We start from the raw sequence: 20097 nt of genomic DNA, 5'->3' as shown, positions 1-20097 counted from the left end.
CTATGGAGTCACACCTGGGGTTTTTCATTCGACCAGGCAATGAGGACTGTCGTGCCACATTCCAGAAGCAATCAGGTAATCATTCTTTATACCTTTGGATTTGGGAAGATAAGATATGAGCCTAACAACATTAGACCTAGATTTGAGATAGTATCCTACATCTTTAAGCTTGTGGCACTCGTACATATAAACGACGTTGTGCCATGTGAGGTTCAGACACATTTGCTCATTTAGAGTGTCAACACAGCCTAAAACTCTAAACACGTTGGGTGTACATTGGTCTGGGCATAACTTATGGTTGCAGAGGTATTCGTTGGTTACGTTTTTCATGGGAAGTGTCATCCCACCTTCTAAGAATGCGATGATGGGAATAACAACTTCTCCTTCCTCCCTATCGTTAGCTATGGCTTTAGGGGGGCAATCTCTTAAGCCTATGTTCTAAGGAATGCGATATTTAGCCCGAAAACCCTCCATACCGGCATCGGTATCTACTAGACACTTAAATCTACCCATTTGGTGGGGGGTAAGAATGGATATTTAGAGAGGAAAATGATGTAATTAATGGCCGAGGACAATAGCCGAGAAGAAATGAGTTTAAAAGAAAATTTTGAGAACTTACGGAAAAGAGGCAGATACTTCTTCGCGAGCTTCTTGAGAGGAAAGAGAATAAGAGATTTTGAGATTTGATTGATTTCTGAAGTGAGAGGTTGAGTTTTGATTTCCTAGGTGTTTTGGCGTGTGGAAGGCGGCATTGAATGGGAATTATTCCGCCCAAATTTGAGAAAGAATTCGAACCGTTAGATGCGCATCTCCCCGTTGAACGCGGAGGACAAAGTGTGACTTACAGTCATTAATGTGGGCGTTACGGATTTCGAAGCGTCAGAAGTGGTTTAAAAGAAGCGAAGTGACTCTTTCATGTGTGACGATTCACAAGGCGTGTGGAGACTGTGGCGTTGGTTCAAAACTCCAATTTTCTTCTCGATTGGGGAAAAAAGAAGAAGTTTTAAGGGGCTATTGTGGGGGTAAAATGATCAAAACACGTATTTGGGTTTTGAGCCTGATATTGGCTGTGTGAGCCTGTTCAAGCAGAGCCTTTGAGGCCCACAAATCAACTCGTGCTAGAAAGATTGATGAGGTTGTCCGAGGAGAGGTGTCTCCTCGGCTAAGTCAAGTGAAGATCATTTGACACGACATAATGTTGGGGAGAGAATTATGGAAGGCCTGGTGGGTAAAGATGTGTTCCACATGGTTGTAGAGAGGAAGAACGTATGAGAAATATCAAGGAGAAATGCTACTACCACCACATTAAAGACCCTGCACCTACCTCTTTGGCCGCATTAATAGGGAAATGACTTCTAAACAGTAATGTTCAGCCTTCCAGTTATTGTTTGAAGACTTCTAGAGGGCAGTGGATGAGACAAGTATCTAAATTGTTGATTTGTGCTACACGTGGAAGGTGAAGGAAAGAGGAAGAGTGATATAAAAGAAAAAAAGAGAAGGAAAAAGGAGGGGGCTTCTTCAATTATAATATATTGTGAAAAAGAAAGAAAGGTTATACAAGTTATCCTCGGCTTATGTCTAAGGAGAGTTTCTGTTATTCTTATCTATTGATTGTTTAGATTGTGGCAATTTAGCCCGTCTATCTGTTGTCCAATATCCAGAAGATCTAGGTTTCAAGCCCACGTTCTACAAATTTGATTGTATAAGGCTCTTTGAACCTGAGCCTATCACGCGTTTGGGTCCGGGCACAAATTGTGCACTTACAGTGCACATATATATGCAAAAAAACACATTTAACAACAATAAATTTGTGCTTGTAAATCAACAAATCATTATCAAATGTCTTTTCTTATTAAAAAATGTGTATTTACAAATCATAATTGAACATTTATTAATCCTTAACATGTGTTCTTAGGACACTTATTAATGGTACCTCATTTTAAAATACTCATTTCAGGGAATACAAAACTTCTATTCCTTTGTATTTCATTTTATATTTCACCAATCATATTCTACTATGTGTTTTTTTTTTTTTTTCCATTTTTTTAAAATTGTTATCTTATAAGAAAAATAAAATTATCACATAGCAAATTGTGATCATGGAGCATAAAAAATTGGACAGATAAATTTGTGTTACATTTGAGATAGGTTTGATAGTTTCCGCCTTAAAGAGTAGGAAGACTACTTCTATATTATTAACTTAACTAAACAGCATTATTTAAAAAATTAAAAATTAAAAATACGTTATGTTCGGCAGTTCGGCTATAAAAGGCCTGGGAAGACCTTCTAGTTTTTTGTGTGTAAGTGCTTCGTTGTGACATAGAGATTTAGAGAGAGATGGGTTCCACTCCAGAAGCTTTTAGACCTCATGTTGTTTGCATCCCATACCCACTTCAAGGTCACATAAACCCAATGCTTAAGTTAGCCAAACTCCTTCACCATAAAGGCTTTTACATAACTTTTGTAAACACGGAGTACAACCACAAACGCTTACTCAGGTCCAGAGGCCCCAACTCCCTTGACGGCTTGCCGGACTTTCACTTCGAAATCATTCCCGATGGCCTACCACCATCGGACGCAGATGTTAGCCAAGACATCCCATCTCTTTCCGTTTCCATCTCAAAGAATGGCCTACTCCCACTTTGCAACCTCATTTCCAAGCTCAACAACACTTCGTCTTGGGACAGGCCACCTGTGACCTCAATTATCTCCGATGGTTGCATGTCCTTCACTCTTGACGCTGCTGAGAAATTTGGAATTCCAAATGTGCTTTTCTGGACACCTAGCTCGTGCGGCTTCTTGGGTTATATGCATTATCGCCATCTAGTTGAACGAGGTTTAACACCCCTTAAAGGTATCATCATCATCATCATAATATATATATTGACAGTGTTATTTGCTATAAACCCTACTATACACATCTCTTTCGTCTGCATCACTAATTTATTAACTTATCTAATTATACATTCAGCAAAAAAAAAAAACTTATCTAATTATACGTACGTTAGCTTTTAATGGTATAATATTGAAGGAATTAGTGGTGGCTACAAGAAATTTTAATTAATAAATTTTAATTAAACAAAATTTAATAAAAATAGAACTTAAATATATCAATTATAATATGATAGCAATATACACATATAACATACCCTTTATATTTACTAATTATTTAATTATATAAAGTTATATTATATCACTTTATGTGGTATTTAAACTATACATGAAGTCAAGGAAGTCAATACCGTTTTGTACCGGCCGGTATAGCTGGAATTTTTCGTACCGGTGAAAAATCCGGTACTGGTAGACCCTTATTTCGTTTCGTTTTAAATACCGGGCTATTCCGGTTTGTACCGGCCTTTCCGGCGAAGTTCGGTCATTCCGGCCGAAAAATGCATTTCGGCCCGGTATGTAATGCCTTTGCAACTTGAAAAGAGAGAGAGAGAGAGAGAGAGAGAGAGAGAGAGAGAGAGAGAGAGAGAGAGAGAGAAAGAAAGAAAGATAGAAGGAGGTACGGTAATGGCAGTGTAGCTCAAGCACAAGGTGGCCGGACCAGCCGCCAGCCAGTGCAACATTTGATTGAGGAGAAGCAACTTGCAAGAGAGAAACTAATCTGTGAGGGAAAGAGAGAGTACTGAAGCAGAGAATGAAAAAAGCAAATTTGTGAGGAAGAAGTAATGACGGACAATGTGGGAGAGATAAGATTCAATTTGAAAACGTGTGTGGATGGGAATTAAAGAGAAATGAAATAGTAATATAAAAGTACATAAATATACAGAAAGATAAAGTTGACTAGACTAGACAAGACGGTGGGTAAAAAATAAAATAGAAAAAAAAATGAATTGAAAAAAGGGATGGGTCTTTTATTGTTAGAACACAAAGGGATTGGGCTTTTATTTTTAAAAAATAAAGAGAGATTAGGATTGAGTTAATGAAGATGTTTATGGTATTGAGTATTGACCAACACTACAACATAATTGTACAGATTGACCCAATAATTATTTAAAGATTTGAATTATTTAAGCCTAAATATACTTAAAAAAATTGGATTTAAATTCAACATATATATATATATATATATATGTGTGTGTGTGTGTGTGTGCGCGTGTAGGATTTTATATGTATAGCGGTAAACCCGAAACGGTACACCGATATTGGCCGATACCCGAAATATATCGTACCGTTGGCCAAACCGGTACAACCTCCGGTACGATATTGACTTCCTTGACATGAACACATTCATACAAATAACATTATAACAAAATAATAATAACATTAATATTAATGCACACAATCAGTATTAGAGACACATTCCACACATATAATACAAATTTATAATAAAGATATGAACACTCACAACCACAACACCCACTCCTTACTTTTATAGTTGGAGATACCAAGATAGTCAGAGAGAGAGAGAGAGAGAGAGAGAGAGAGAGAGAGAGAGAGAGAGAGAGAGAGAGAGAGAGAGAGAGAGAGAGAGAGAGAGAGAGAGAGAGAGAGAGAGAGAGAGAGAGAGAGAATGATCTATGTTGTTTTTTGGTTTTGGGCTTGGCTAATCTATGATCCGGAGGATCCGGGTGTACAAAAATATTTTTAAGGGTAAAGTAAACTAGTAAAAAAATAATTTATATATATCTATTTTTTTTTCTTCAAAATTAACCCCTTGAAGAACATATAGCACCACCCCTGGAAGGAATTCAACAATAGATTGGATTCCATAGACATATAGTACATAATAAGCTAGCTAGCCCTCAGACAGTCTATATCGTATTTGATTCAAATCCAATTTCAACAAGTACAAGTTCCATATAGAAGCTAAAAGGGTTTTGATTATCCGACATCCACTTTTTCACATTTACTTTTATGTGTTAAAATGTGGACATTGCTGTATCAATTATGGATTTATGGATATGTGTATGAAATAGTGAATGTAGACTAGTGTAAAAGAATATGTTTTCTTTTCAAGTGCTGACGTAAAATACACCCTTACTACTACGGATTCAAATCCTCTAAATTTCCTAGGGGACTCTAACAATAGATTTCCTTAAATTCTGATTACTCTTTTATGATTTAAAGGTCAAAATTTTGTCATATCAGCATTTCATTAATAGTACTCATAACTACTACATGATTCTAACAAAAAAGAAAAGAAAATAAAATAAATACACCGTTTAACATCCCAATCTATAAGTATAAGTTTTGCAAGAAAAGATTAAGCAAAAAACATTTTTTACTTGGGCAAGTGAGTCACGGCAGAAAGTAAAAAATGTATAATCAATCTAATCTATTTAATCTTACCTAGGCTTGAAAATCTTAGCAATAGTTAAAAGGTGACCATGAGACATATCACAAACATAAGGATTTTTTTTTTTTTTTTTTGTTGAGAAATACATACATAAGGATTCATATCAATTTATTAACGTATTCCGAAAAATATCAATATATATTAACGTGGCTATATAGATAGTGTTAGTATATGTACCTGTTTTGTACATGTACATGCTTGGATAAATATGTACTTGTGTAAGAATGCTCAATGAATATGTTCTTTATGTTTTGTTGTGTACATATTTTAGTCATGACCCCTTATTATGCCTTGAAATAAGGCATATGAATAATTTAATTCAAGCATAATCAATACCCCTTATAGGTCAACCATTGTGTGTGTAAATATATAATTAATCTATCTGCATCAACATTTTCTTTAAGTCAAATACACCCTATAGCTATTGAATTATCATGTCGAATGAGCATACACTGAAAATTTGTATGGTAGTTTTAATATTTTAACATTTGAGCACTTTATTTTTGTATGATTTTCAGATGTGAGCTATCTAAAAAATGGATACTTGGAAACTAAAATAGATTGGATTCCTGGGATGAAAAATATTTGCCTTAAAGATCTTCCAAGTTTCATTAGAACTACAGATCAAGACGATGTTAGTCTTAATTACCTTATATGCCAAACAGAGAGAGCTTCAAGAGCTTCAGGTATCATTTTAAACACGTTTGACACCTTTGAACAAGATGCGTTGGATGCTCTATCCTCCATGCTTCCTCGTATATACACTATTGGACCACTTGTGTTGCTTGCTAATCAGATTAAGGATGAAAATTTGAAATCAATAGATTCCAATCTATGGAAAGAACAATCAGGTTGTGTGGAATGGCTAAATTCAAAAGAACCCAACTCTGTAGTGTACGTAAATTTTGGTAGCATAACTGTTATGAAGCCTCAACAACTCACTGAGTTTGCTTGGGGGCTAGCAAATAGTAAAAAGTCATTCTTGTGGATTATAAGACCAGATCTTGTGGCAGGTGATTCAGTTATTCTTCCTCCCGAATTTGTAACCGAAACGAAGAATAGAGCCATGTTAGCAACTTGGTGTGCTCAAGAAAAAATCCTGAAGCACCCATCAATAGGGGGTTTTATAACACACAGTGGGTGGAATTCCACACTTGAAAGTGTGTGTGGTGGAGTGCCAATGATCTCTTGGCCTTTCTTCGCCGAGCAACACACAAATTGTCGGTACAGTTGTACTGAGTGGGGCATTGGAATGGAGATTGATAATAATAATGTTCAGAGAGATGTAGTAGAGAAACTTGTGAGAGAATTAATGAATGGTGAAAGGGGTAAAGAAATGAAGAAGAATGTAATAGAGTTGAAGACCAAGGCAGAGGAGGCTACAAAGCCTGGCGGTTCTTCATACAAAAACATGGAGAAATTGATTGCTGAAGTTCTCCAAGTTTGAAATGTTTAAACCAAAAAAAAGAAAAAGAAAAACACATTCAAGTTTATGAAGAATTTTCTCTCCTAGTCTCATCGGCAATATGTGATCATGTTATATATCTGTAGGAAACCTATTCCCACTTCTGTTGCAATAAACTCCAATTATGTGATTTGGCTAATTAGTATTCTATCTCGTAAGGGCAGATATTACTATTTATGCTTCATTTTTGTTTATTTCTTGAGATGACATACAAGCATCTGCATAATCTTATCCGATGTTTATTTATTTTTTAATTTTGGGTAAAATTTAGGTATAGTTCCTTAAATGTTTATACCTTAGGCCACCCAATTAAATTTAACCATGTGTTTATATTATGTTAGGGATATATAAATTAAATTTAACCATGTGTTTATATTATGTTAGGGATATATATAGAAAAACAGGAAAATTAAAATGTACTTAAAGGCATGAATGAATTGCTATATTTAAGACGATATTTGTACCCACTCAAATGAGTTTGCTAAAAAGTTGTAGTCAAATCATCTATATATAGGATGCAACTACACTTGGATTCTACAAGTAGTAATCATGGAGAATCTTGTGAATTTTTATTTATGGGGTATGAAAATTATAAAATTCTCATAATCTTCTCAATTTTGTATATAATTAAATATGAATTATTGCATATTATATATTGTTAAAAGCTTACTCCAGCAAACCCTTGCTAGAGCGAATCTTTAAACCTTGCCTGAGATTTTGAATCTTTGATATTGAATTAATTAAAACTAATTCCTTTAAGATTAAGAACAAATCATAGTCTGATGCATTTAGCCCTAAGTTTAAAAAATGCATATTATTAGTTAAAACTTGATACGACTTGATTATTTGATTCTACGGTCCAATTTTGGCATTTAACACGTTTTAATTGTTATGACTTTTGATTTTTTTTTTTCGAATTAAGTTATTGTTCATCTAACGGTTCTTATGATATTTTACCCTTTTCTTGATAAAATTACAATTTTACCCTTGGTATGTGAACTAATCCCTGATTGCAAAATGTGGTGTCTAAGGAATGCCTCCTGTTTGGTGGAACTTAGTGAATGAACATCAATTTTTGATTAAAAGATATTGCAAATCAAATGTTGATAGCTGATATGCATCCATTTGATTCAACATGTAATTATGAGCAATTTTTTTTTTTTGATACAAGATAGAATTCTATTTTAGCTTAATCTAAGTGTATATGTGTGTGAAGCTCCCTCCTGAAGACTTGAACCCTAACTATTGCCCCCCACACCCCACAAGCACTTATACTTGTAGAGTAACCATTGCACTAAAGGTATGCGGTGGTATGAGCAATTATTTTTAATTGGTCCTTTAATTGTCTAATTTAAAACTAATTACATGTCATAATCCTATTTGATAAGGTTCAAAACAATTATGTGGATGCATGTATTAAGTAAAACATGTTATTTAAATATTAATAATTTTACCATCATGTACCCTTGGTGTGGTGGTCACTCTATAAGTTTAAATACTTGTGAAGTGTGGGGGGCAAGAGTTGGGGTTCAAGTCTTTAGAAGGGAGTTTCACACACATATACACTTAGATTAAGGTAGAGTAGAAATTATATCTTATATAAAACAAATTTTAAATAAATTTTAAATAAGAATATAATTTGCTTTATTAATTTTGAAATAATCATCTCTTGGAAATTAGCCAAATCTTGATATTTTTCACATGCAAACAACAATTTTCCAATCAATTAATAAAATTTATAGCTGTCATTAGGTCCAAGTGTTGATTGGCACTTCGATTTACCCCCATTTTTTGATTGGCAGACAAAAGGGTAAAGACCCTCTAGCTGCAAAAATCCCAAATTCTTTTCAAATTTGAATCGGATTCTACTAGGTTTGAGAAAACTAAGTTCTAGTGGCTCCACCCCTTTCTAGAGCTTTCTTCACCCTCTATAAATAGAGGGAGGAAATCACCATTTAAGGCCCCTAATCCCCTAACATTCTAGAGGAAGTAAGAAGTGTTTGTTGCCTAAAGCTCTTAAAGAATTGCCTCATCGATCTTGTTTGTTTTAATTATATGCAGGTAAGTTTCTAATTTTTTTTCATGATTTTGTTATTGTTATGTTTGAATTAATATGTTTTTAGTTTTGCCATGAGTGTTGCTATTCTTTTATGATCAAGTTTTGCTACGCTGTTGCCATGCTTGCAAGGATCTAAATGTGAAAATTTATGTGTTATCCAATGCTTGTATGATAAAATATGTAAATTGACTACCATAGTTTAGAAAATTGGTCTTTACTAGGTAATGTAGGTGTCTAACACCTTCACATCTTGTAACTTATCCTCCAAACATTGATCAAGGCTTCTAAATTAGTGTTTTATCCATGAAATTTTATATTTAGTAGAATGTAACTAGAACCAAAGTCATGCACTTTTCTTTTAGATTGTACTTAGCCTTGTAATTTTTCTATTTGATGTATATTCAATTATTCAATGAAATTCAATTTGTCACAAGGTATAGTTATTCTTATTATTTTTCCCAATTTTTAATAAATTAGTGGGTACTCCATGTAAAACTCTTGATATAGGTGGAGAAATATATTCAATTGAATCTCCATTTTGAAAGGCATTATCCCAAAGTCACCCATTAACATGGGTTTGGCCCAATCAAGTTAGAAACATGGGTGAGTTGAGGTTTTAGTTAGTGATAGTTTGAAAATTTTCCAACCTGTGAATGATGGTTTGATTGAAATGTTCTCTCAGTTTGCCCAATTTGACCTATGCAAGAGTCCTGTGTACTGCTACTGCTGAATAAAGGGATCATGGTTTCAAAAGGGAATGAAATGTAGATCCAAAAGGAAAAAGATAAGAGGCTCATCCTTCTTAGGACTAATAAAAAACTAGTTTTTCTATGATCATGCTTTTTGTCACAACTTCCTAAAATGGTTGACGATATGTGGTGGACAATTACTTATATGAACTCACAACCTTTTTTTTTTTTTTTCTTTTTTTTTTATTTATTATTCACTGTCGTCAATGTAAAGAATTTTAGCAAAATTTGTGATATAAAAGTGACGTCTCTAGAACTTTTCATGAAAGCCTTGCATTGTACATCCTTTTAATTAAAACTCACATGGCCACATGAGACATGTTGAATTTAGGCATGTGGCAATTCCATGAACTTATTGATGAGCTACTGAATCATAGTTTTACCATTCAAACTACAAAATCCAAGCTTAATTCCATGAAAACTCATAATCTTGGATCGTGAATTGGAGTTGGAGTTGACATCCCAACTTGATGTGTCACAAGTAATAACGTGATTTTTAAAAGAATTTACTTTAAGGGGAAAGTTAATAGTTTGATTTTTGGAACTATTTTTTAAAATTTTTTTATGGGAAAAGAAAAAAGTAACTAACTTCTTAACAGCTTTTTATATTTCCTATGAAAGTGATATTAAAACTTTCCTAAAATAATCGATTAGCAAAAACCTTATGGACACCCATTAACCCTTGCTTTAATGTGCACTATGATGGAGTTCCAAGTCTTGGCTAAAATTTGCAGTTTGTTGCCCTTGTTACTAAATGAGGAGGGTGATGTTGACATGGTTGTAACACAAGTAAGCCAAGTATATTAGGTTTATCCAAGTAATATTATATTTATTTGATTTTTACTAGATTGTAATTAACAAGGAAGTGAAGTCTTGTACTTTCTTTTCATTAAAGTAGGAGTAAAGCCATGCAATTTTCATGTTTAAGCATTATTGTAATTTCATTAATTTATAAATGAAGTTTATTTGAAGTTTTCTTAATTTTTGTTTTGTAATTAAATTCAACGGAGATTCTATACAAGTCTCTTAGGTTAAGGGACAATATCTATAGTCACAACTGTAAATTTTCTTTATTACTTTAAAAAAGACTCTTGGTAGCCTCAGTTCATGAGTCTCTCACATGGATATCTAAGAGATCCTAATTAGAAAAAGATTTTTAATGAATGAGCCTTTTGGTTGGTTGAGTTTTGTCTAGAACATTATACACCTCTTTTAGGTGGGTGGCCTTATGCATTTACCTTCTATTGTCCTTACATGGCATGGTGCTATGAGCTTTACTTGTTGTTGATGATGGCATGAGGAATGAGGGTGCTTGGGTAGCATTGGGCCAATCATTTGGCCTCATGTTTTCTCAACACACTTATGGCTCCTCATGCTAGACTAGTGATGCTCCTACGTGCTCTTTGAGGGGGACCTGTCTAGTCTCCTTACTTGATTTGGATCGATGGGCAGGGATGAGGGGGCAGCATATGGAGAAACCTTTCTCTACATGATGCCCCAAGGCCATGGAAGAGGAGGGCCATGGTGGGCAGAGATGGATTTTGATGATGGGCAGAAGCATGTGATACTGACCCTATGTAGTAGTGCATGACATTGGTGGCTTAATTGTTGGTTTCGTGTGTATGAGCTTGGTGGCTTGAGTGTAAGGAAGGGTTGGGCTGCTGTGATGATTAAATACTGTGGGCAAAGCATTGGGCTAGTGGGGGCTGGTTGAATGCATGAACAAGTGCTAGTGGGTTAATGGCAGTTACTTTGTGTGTTGCATGTGGGCATGTTGTGTGGGTTGTACTGTTGATAGGAGGCATTGTGCATAGGCCAAGCCTCCCAAAATGTGTTAGAACATGTTGTGTGGGTTGCTGGAGGACGGGCAGAGGCCCCATGGTCTGCTGAGACATGGGTTGTGCATGTGCAATATGTGTAGTGACAGTTATCAAGCAGTTCCTAACTTTCCTAATGATCAGACCTGCTGTGCAGAGGCTGGAAACATGGAGAGTAGGACAAGAGAACATCAGTTGAAGGTATCCTAAGTCAGAACACAAGTGGCAAATTGTCCAAGACCAATACTGTTACTAGGCAGTAACTGTCATAGTAGTTAATTCTGTGTATTTAACCCTAAGGATGTTGGGGGTGTCAACGACAAAGTGTATGGGAAAATTCTGTGTAATTTTCTAGGCTTATAAAAGGGTTTCCTTTGTACTTGAGATTAAGTAAGAAAGGTTGAGGTGGGTTCATTGTAAATATTGTGTGCTGTGTGTTTATACGTCCGTATATAATATGTTCTAAGTATTACTGCAGTGTGTGTGTGGAGTTGGCTGAGACTAAGTCAGGGACTTAGGACCATAATAGGCAGAAAATTTGAGTAAAAAATTGATCCTGTGACATATGGTGAGGTAGCAAGTCTTACCTTTATTACATATATAGACTAAAATGACATATCTCTGGCACAAGCTTTAGTCCTTGATTGTCTGATTGAATTTTTAAGAAAGGAACCTAATCATCAGGAGCGGAGCTATGTTGAAGGGTGGGAGGCCATGGCCCCCCAAAATTTTGAAAATTTTTAAAATATATATATAATTATTTTAATACTTTTAAAATTTAGTCGATAAAAATAAGAGTTGACCCTTCCAAATATTTGAATTAGTCTAATGATGCTCTTAAAAAAAATAATTGGCCTAATAGTTAAAGAAATATAACTTTATTTTTTTCAATTCTATTTTTTTTTATTATAAAATGCTCTTATATCTATTATGAAAACTCACTTAGTGTATAAAACATTTGTGAATATTTAGACCCCTAAAAACAAATTTTCCAAAGTAACTTTATATTTAAACAATATATGTGCGGAATATAAAATATAAGCAATACCCAAATTATCAAATTACTTTAAGCCATTAATTAATCACAACCAGCAGAAATTAAAAGCTAAGAGTAAGGGAAAGAGAGATGCAAACACAAGATAACACCAGCACGTGTTATCAAAGGGGAAACCGAAGAACTTGGCGAAAAACCTCTCTGCTGCCCTCCAAGTGGTAAATGATTCACTAAAAAATTAGTTGGGATACATGAATAGCAATAGACCCTCCAAGCCTAATTTATCCGATGCACCTAAGCCCTCCAAGTTTCTTGCTCCAACAAGGTTACATCGAACTGTGTCTTTTCTAGCTTACTGGATCCCGTAATTAGCCCATTGCATTCATCAATATGGATTGGTTCTCTCTTGAACTACTTCCCAAACACCAAGAACCTTCTCACTGCTCTGGATTTGGTGAGGTAAGGATTTAGTTTATAATCTTCTCATGGGTATGACAATGGAGAGGGTGAGAGTAGAGGAATTTGGAGAATCAAATGAATAAGATTGTGGATGAATTAATCTTGTTTTTCTTTAGGGTGTCTCTCTCAAAATTCACTCTCGAAACTCCTACATTTTGTGGGTATAAGGGTATTTATAGTAGGGTATGAGATGGAATGTGAAAAGTTAGTTTTCAGTAAAACAAGGTGTACTGGTGACTCACTTCGCGACTGGGATGAGTCGCGAGTTCCAATCGCGAGTTACTAGACTGGTTAGACTGTATTTTTTGTCCTGTAGTGATCCAATTGTCCTGACCCTTCAACTTCCTGCATGTTTCACACATATGCTACATTTTTGTGGGTCACCACTCGCGAGTCAATCGCGAGTTCCAATCGCAAGTCACTCCTTGTTGCACACACTTGATCAAATCTTCACATTCTCTCACACACAACCTTTACATTATTCCCACCTAAATACAAAGTTTCTAAATGCTAAATTATAAGAAAATTTGGCACGGAATAAAGCAAACACATAGTTGAATAAATTCAACTTTACATATTAAATATTTGATAAAGTTTGGCATCAAATATGTTTGAATATATTTTTTTAACCCGTTATGTGGCAATTAATAAGTCATTGACTCATTAAAAAAATATTGTCACTAAAACTACACATGAAATGTATCTTTAGTTCCACATAATAGGTTAGAGTAAGATAGCTTCAAATATGTTTGAAGCCTAACTTATTCCTTTAAGTTTTGGATCATTCTTGTTTTTGAAAATTTTCATTAGTTCAATTGAAAGATTTTTTTACTTACTTTAGTATAAAATTTGATAATATATATATATATATATATATATAACCGAAACCTTTGACCTCTCTACAATTTTCCACATCGGCATTACTTAAATAAATAAAAAAAACAAAAATTCTGATTTTACTATAAAAACAGATTTAAAAAAAATTATTTAACTTTTTGTTTAAATATATTAGTCATCCAATTCCAATGTAGAGAACTCAATCTGTGACTGCGTTTGAATCTATCTTCAAATTATACACTTATACTGTACTACTGCATATAGAGTCAAATTTGAATAAACAAGTTATTTGCTAGCTTTGGACTTGCGTATTTGGACTATAGCTAGCCATGATATTTATCTTCGTAGTTGTTTAATCCAAAATCATCTATATATATAACTCTCTTCAATTATTGAACAAATACTTACACATATACACATACACTAAATCTTAATAAACTCGAATTAAAAAAAGAAAAAAAAAATAGTAGTAGTATTATAGGACTCTTTTAACCTAAGTCAGTATAAATTGATTAGTGTATTTTATGATTCTATCAAAATAGTCAAATTTGGGTTTAGAGTTTACACTCTTTTAGCAAAACAATATAGCTATGAAATATAGCAAAACAGTATAATATTCTTTTTTATTATTTGAAGCATTCGCTCCAATTAGTAAGGCTTTGGTAATGTCACTTTGTCTTGAATCTTCAAGGTGGCTGTGTGTAAAACTGTAAGTATGTAATTTTTATTTTTTGATGGTCTTTTATATATATATATATGAATTTTTATTATATTTTTTTAGGCCAGTTGATAACCAAGACTTGGAGGAGTGAATCATCTTCGTTGGTAAGACAAAATACAAGGAGGGTGGAAAGTCATTTTCATGATTAAACATTCAAGGTACGAATTATACGATTCATGGACAATTTAAATTGGATTTTCAATTTTAGAATTATTGCATGTGTTGCAAATCTATATTTAAAGTGAGAAAATTTTACATAGAAACATTTTTAGAATGATGATTAATTTTCTGTGGGTAAAATGAATCTTTGTATATAGAAGTCTGATAAATTCTTTTGTTTTAATGGTTACTTAAAATGGTTTAATTGATCTATTACGTCATTGACCATTGCTACAAAGTACAAACATATACAAAATAAACATTTTTAGATCTAAAATTATTTGCTAACCAGTAACGTTGGCCTGTTATAGTTTATTATTCGCATATGTGCAAAGTTTAAATATAGTAATTGTCATTGTATATTTAAAACTTTTATGACTGACCTCTTACAATATGAACCCAGTACAAACAATCATAATGTTCATCCACGTCTCTTATATTTAACTTCTATGTGCTCATGTAGAATATGAGTATCATCTAATATTCTAGATTACAGAGTATAAGAAATGTAAGTGCACAATTTGTATCCGGTTCAATCACTCGATGGACTCAGGCACAAAGAGCCTTATACAATCAAATTTGTAGAGTGTGGGCTTGAAATTTAGGTTATGGATATTTGATAAAGAGAAAAACAGGCTAGATTGTCGTTATCCACGCATTCAATAGATGAAAATAGCAAAGAAACTCTCCTCGGACGTAAGCCGAGGATCACTTGTATTGCCTTTCTTTCTTTAAGCAAAATATTACAATTACAGTTCAAATATTCCACCCTTTCTCTCTCCTCCTTCTTCTTATTCTGCGATCCCCTTTTTCATACCTCTCTTGTTCTCTCATATCCATCTTATTCTTCCTTTCTTCTTCCACGTGTAACACAGATATTTCAAGTATATACTTGTCCCGTCCGCCACCTTCTTGAAGTCTTCAAACAATAGCTGAAAAGCTGAATATTACTGTTGAGAGGTCATTTCTCTATTAATGCGGCCAGGGAGGTAGGTGCAGGGTCTTTAATGCGGTGGTAGCAGCCTTTTCCCTCTGATACTTCTCATACGTTCTTCCTTCCAATAACTGTGTGGATCATGCCTTTACCCAACAAATCTTTCGGAATTCTCTCTCCAAACACCCTGACATGTTGTATGAATTTTACTTGACCCATCCGAGGAGATACTCCTCCTTGGACAACTCCTCCAACCCTTGTAGCATGAACTGGCTTGCGGGCCTCACAGGCTCTACTCGGACAGGCTTACACCACCAAATTGGCCTAAGGCCCAAATGCATATTTTAATCATTTTACCCCCAGAAGAAATATATTTATTAAATAAAAAATGATATATTTGCCTATCTAGATTTGTATAGAGTTAGCATTCATTTATTACATTTTTTTTTCATCTACATATTTTGCAACAATTGTATACAATTGTTTAATTTTCCTTTAATGTTTGATTATATTTCAAATGTAGTTATACTTTTGTAGCATGCTTAAAGTAAATATATACATAATTTTTGAAAAATTATCCTGTGTATTGCACGGGTTAGCGACTAGTTTGTATTTAAAATGAAATTATTAAAAAATTTCACTATGAAAATGGAAAGAAAATGAATTTTATTTTATGAAAGATTGCCATAAGATATAATTTTTATTGAAAATACTAAGCTCTTTTTATCAAATAAAAAAGTGTATATATACGTGTGCGTGTGCGTGTGCGTGTGCGTGTGCGAGTGCGTGCGCGTGCGCGTATAGATAATAAAAAAACCGAGTGTAGACAAAAATACATTTGTACCGTAACTTGGCTACTGAAACAAAAATTCTTGCCTCTACCCTGCTAACCATGGATCTCTATAACCGAGCAAAAGGTAGAGAGTCAGAATTCATTGAATGAAAACTTGCAACAATGGAAGAACCTGCTTTCTAGGTTTCGAACCAACTAGTAGGGTTGATTCAGAGGCACTATGAAGTTTAAGTAGAAGAGTAAACTTCAATGAAAAATTGCCGAGTAACAGAGCCCATAGTGTGTACCTTGATTGATGGCTTCAAGAGGATATTTATAGTTCAGTTTAATTTTTATTTATTTATTTTTTGGGTTGCTCATTTTCGTTCCCTATAGACTAGAGCGAGTGGATGCGTTTTTAGGGTGCTCCACTCAATATTGTATGGGAAAATATTTACATAGTCTCGTAGTGGTGTTTTGGGACTATCTAAATTAAAGGGGTCGCACGTGGTTACAACATTAATAAATATTGGCATGTCGACACTCGATGGGAAAAACGACTTTTCTAAGACACTTTTTTTATTTATCGAGTTTCATATGTTGTCGGCTGAAGTTAATGACCTTTTACTTTGTGTCTTCCCTCAATCTCTATCTGATGCGTTTTTAGGGTGCTCCACTTTTTTTATTTAGAGACCCTTTTTTTTTGTTGAACAAAGGCTACAGAGACCTATGAGTGGTGAAAGATCTCTGTTATTATTGTTTTATTCTCCTTTTCATTGACAAAAGCTAGAAAAATATTTTAAAGTTAACGTGAAAACTTTGTGAATAAGAAACAGTTCAGATCATGAGCATATAAGAGCAATTATCAGATTTTATATTTGCAAAGAGCACGAGTTAAATAGCCAATGGCGTCAGGTCAAACACTTTAAACTAATAAAGACTTCAACATGTGGTACAGTGGTAGTGTATTTTAAGGAGTGATTTGTTAAAATCATTAGTTTTATTCCAAGAAATTCTGCAGTTGGGAAATTTACTGCTTTTAGATTGTTGTAATTGGTCTTCAGTCAAAAATAAATAAATATAAGAATACAATTTTTCTGTCACAACTTTTGTCACAAGTCACAACCTTGATGTAGTTGATTATTTAACTATGAGTAGTGAAAGATACTTGGTAAATCCTTCTAAAAAATACATAATAAGCAACCAATTACAATCTGTCATGTTAAAATAATAATAAAAATCGTGGTATAAAATTTGGGGTCTTAGATTTACTAAATAAAAAGATTATTATGATTGGTTGCACTTTATCTTGATGCCCAGTTTAGGTAAGTTTGAAAGGTTCTTAAGAGTAAGAAGAGTAGACTACTTTAAGTTAGGGAAATGAAGATCTACAGCTGACATGCTATTTATATAAGTTCTGTCATGACTTTTGCCACAGTTTTGATGTGCTTGCCACAGTTTTGATGTGCTTGATTACTTGACTGTGAGTGATGAAAAAAACTTAGTAGATTATTATGAAATTAATAGGCAATCAATTACAATCTATCATGTTAGAGTGTAGTAAAAGTTGTAGTACAAAATTTATGGATAAAAAGATTTTTGTGATTCGTTGTACTTTATTTCAATGCCCATTTTAGGTTGGTTTGAAAGGTTCTGCCTTAAAGAGTAGGAAGAGTAGACTACTTCAGACCTATAGCTCTCTCTCTCTCTCTCTCTCTCTCTCTCTCTCTCTATATATATATATATATATATATATATATATTATTGTTAAGATAAAATAAAAAATGTTCCACAGTTAGATGAAAAAAGGCATCGGAAGGCACTTTTGTTTGTGAGTGTACTTGCTTCATCGTAAGAGTATTTGCATTGTGCAAATATTCTTATGTATTTTAGTATAAGAATTTTTTTATTTTTATTTTATTTTGCCTACTCATTTTTCAAAACATCCATATCAAATATATCTATTTTACACTACATTACATCAAATGACAATATTTGGTTACAAATTTGGTTGTAGCCTAAGGTTACAACCACACTTAGTATCTTTTTATTGGATGTAAAATTTTATAAATCCAGCATTTGATTATATTTTCTTCTTATATCCTCTATGCTCACAAAATTTCCAAAAAAATGAAAGATTAATAGCTATGTCATCAATTAAATATTTAAATTTCAATTTTTTTGTAGTTTAAATTATGATAAAAAGTACGTTTATGGATCGAATAATAAATAACATTTGATTGACATGAATTTTGACACGTGTGTTAAAAATATATTTTTCAAATTATTTTTATTATTTTTCTTTTTAACTCTTGTTAATTAACAAAAACTATCAAAATATTTAAAAGATCATAGGTAAACATCAGAAAATAAGAAATAGCTCAGATTGAGCATATAAAGAGTACTAATTGGATTTTTATATTTGGACAAAGTTTAGAGACAGTTTTTGTGATAATGTTGATGTAGTGAAGAAAAAATAATCCACGTGAGTGGTGAAGAAAAAATAATAAGTCTATTTGAATGTCATTGGCCATAATTTAATTATAATTGATTATTTAAATAAGTTGTGGTAAAAGTTGTTCTTGTTTGCACAAGATAAACAAGTGCTCTACTAATACACGTGTCATGTTGGTTTGTTAGTTAGTAGCCGTTTGTAACATATTAGAGAAAGTTCGGTAAGGAAAGTTCGTTAGAGATAGAAACCAATTAGTTCGATCACTATGTTTACTGAAATATAAACAGAGGTGATACAAAGTTTGATTAATTATAATCCATGTGAAACTTGATATATATTAGAATAATTGTTATGTTTGTGAAGAGCATCGATTAAGCAAGCAATGAGATTGGGATAAACTATTTAAACATATGTATAAAGATTCCAACATGCACGTGAGATTAGGACAAACCATTTTATTTGTAGTTTGTATTATTTGCCGGGCATGGCAGCAAGCATTAACTGTTGGGTATAATATCAATAGATTATTTTGTTGTGATAAAGTAAAGGAACAATAAACATATCTAAGAAAAAACAGTAACATAAAAAGATGTACATGGCAACAGTAACAAACAAATACTGAATAAATATATAAAGTGAAATCTGCAATTAATTAAAAACTCACCGACTAAATGCGTGAAGGATGAACAATTCAGATCAAGTCTTGTCTTTAACACAATCTCTTTAAAACAGATTTCGCCTCTCACACAATCACTGTGGTGCTTTGAGACTCATGGACGCCTGCCTTCTAGGATAAAATGATCTACAACACGAAAACGAAGCATACAAGGTCGTGCTCTGCGAACTACTCAATGTCTCTTGGTCTCTATTTGACATAGAATAAATGCACAAAATATTCTCACTAGAGAGTTTTTTTTTTTCTTTTTCTGAAAAGTAGTTTTTATGAACGAGAAACTATGTAAAATTATACGTTACTGAACAAGTATTCTGTTTCAGTAATAACTGCTGTTCATAGACTAACTGACTCAAAAATTAAAAATAATAAAATATTATTATTTGGACAAGTAAGCCTAGTCCACATATGCTAAAAGCCGAACCCAATTTTCAACTCATGAGCATATAAACTCATATATTATCTATTTCTTTTTTTATGTGGAACTCAGGATTTTTACCACTTTTAATAGTATCTTCAAGTGAATATAGAAATATCAATTTCTTATTCACTCTATGCTATTTTTTCAACATTAACAATATACATGCCGCATTAGTGGACGTGAAATATTTTATCAAAATTTTTTTTTTTTGTGTGGACCGACTTTCTAAAAAAATAATAATAATAATAATCACATTTTTATTTATTTCTAAAAGAAA

The 20097-nt window shown here is 33.3% G+C and overlaps 1 protein-coding gene across 1 annotated transcript; it reads left to right on the top strand.

Moving 5' to 3' along the window:
* Positions 1 to 2296: 2296 nt before the first annotated feature.
* On the top strand, positions 2297 to 6909 carry LOC142642637 (7-deoxyloganetin glucosyltransferase-like). Its single transcript, XM_075817035.1, has 2 exons — positions 2297 to 2854; positions 5824 to 6909. Exons 1-2 carry the CDS (start codon positions 2338 to 2340, stop codon positions 6750 to 6752), a joined length of 1446 nt encoding a protein of 481 aa, XP_075673150.1. The 5' UTR covers positions 2297 to 2337; the 3' UTR covers positions 6753 to 6909.
* The last annotated feature ends 13188 nt before the right edge of the window (positions 6910 to 20097 follow it).

The sequence above is a fragment of the Castanea sativa genome, chromosome 7 (assembly GCF_040712315.1).
Source record: "Castanea sativa cultivar Marrone di Chiusa Pesio chromosome 7, ASM4071231v1".
Taxonomy (NCBI): domain Eukaryota; kingdom Viridiplantae; phylum Streptophyta; class Magnoliopsida; order Fagales; family Fagaceae; genus Castanea; species Castanea sativa.
Note: the sequence above shows the minus strand (reverse complement) of the source record. Positions and strands in the feature narration are given on the sequence as shown.

Bases quoted from the DNA above. Each gene is read 5' to 3' on its own strand.
- LOC142642637 (XM_075817035.1), top strand. From the start codon at position 2,338: ATGGGTTCCACTCCAGAAGCTTTTAGACCTCATGTTGTTTGCATCCCA. The intron at 2,855-5,823 runs GTATCATCATCA...TATGATTTTCAG, and splicing joins AGGTTTAACACCCCTTAAAG to ATGTGAGCTATCTAAAAAAT.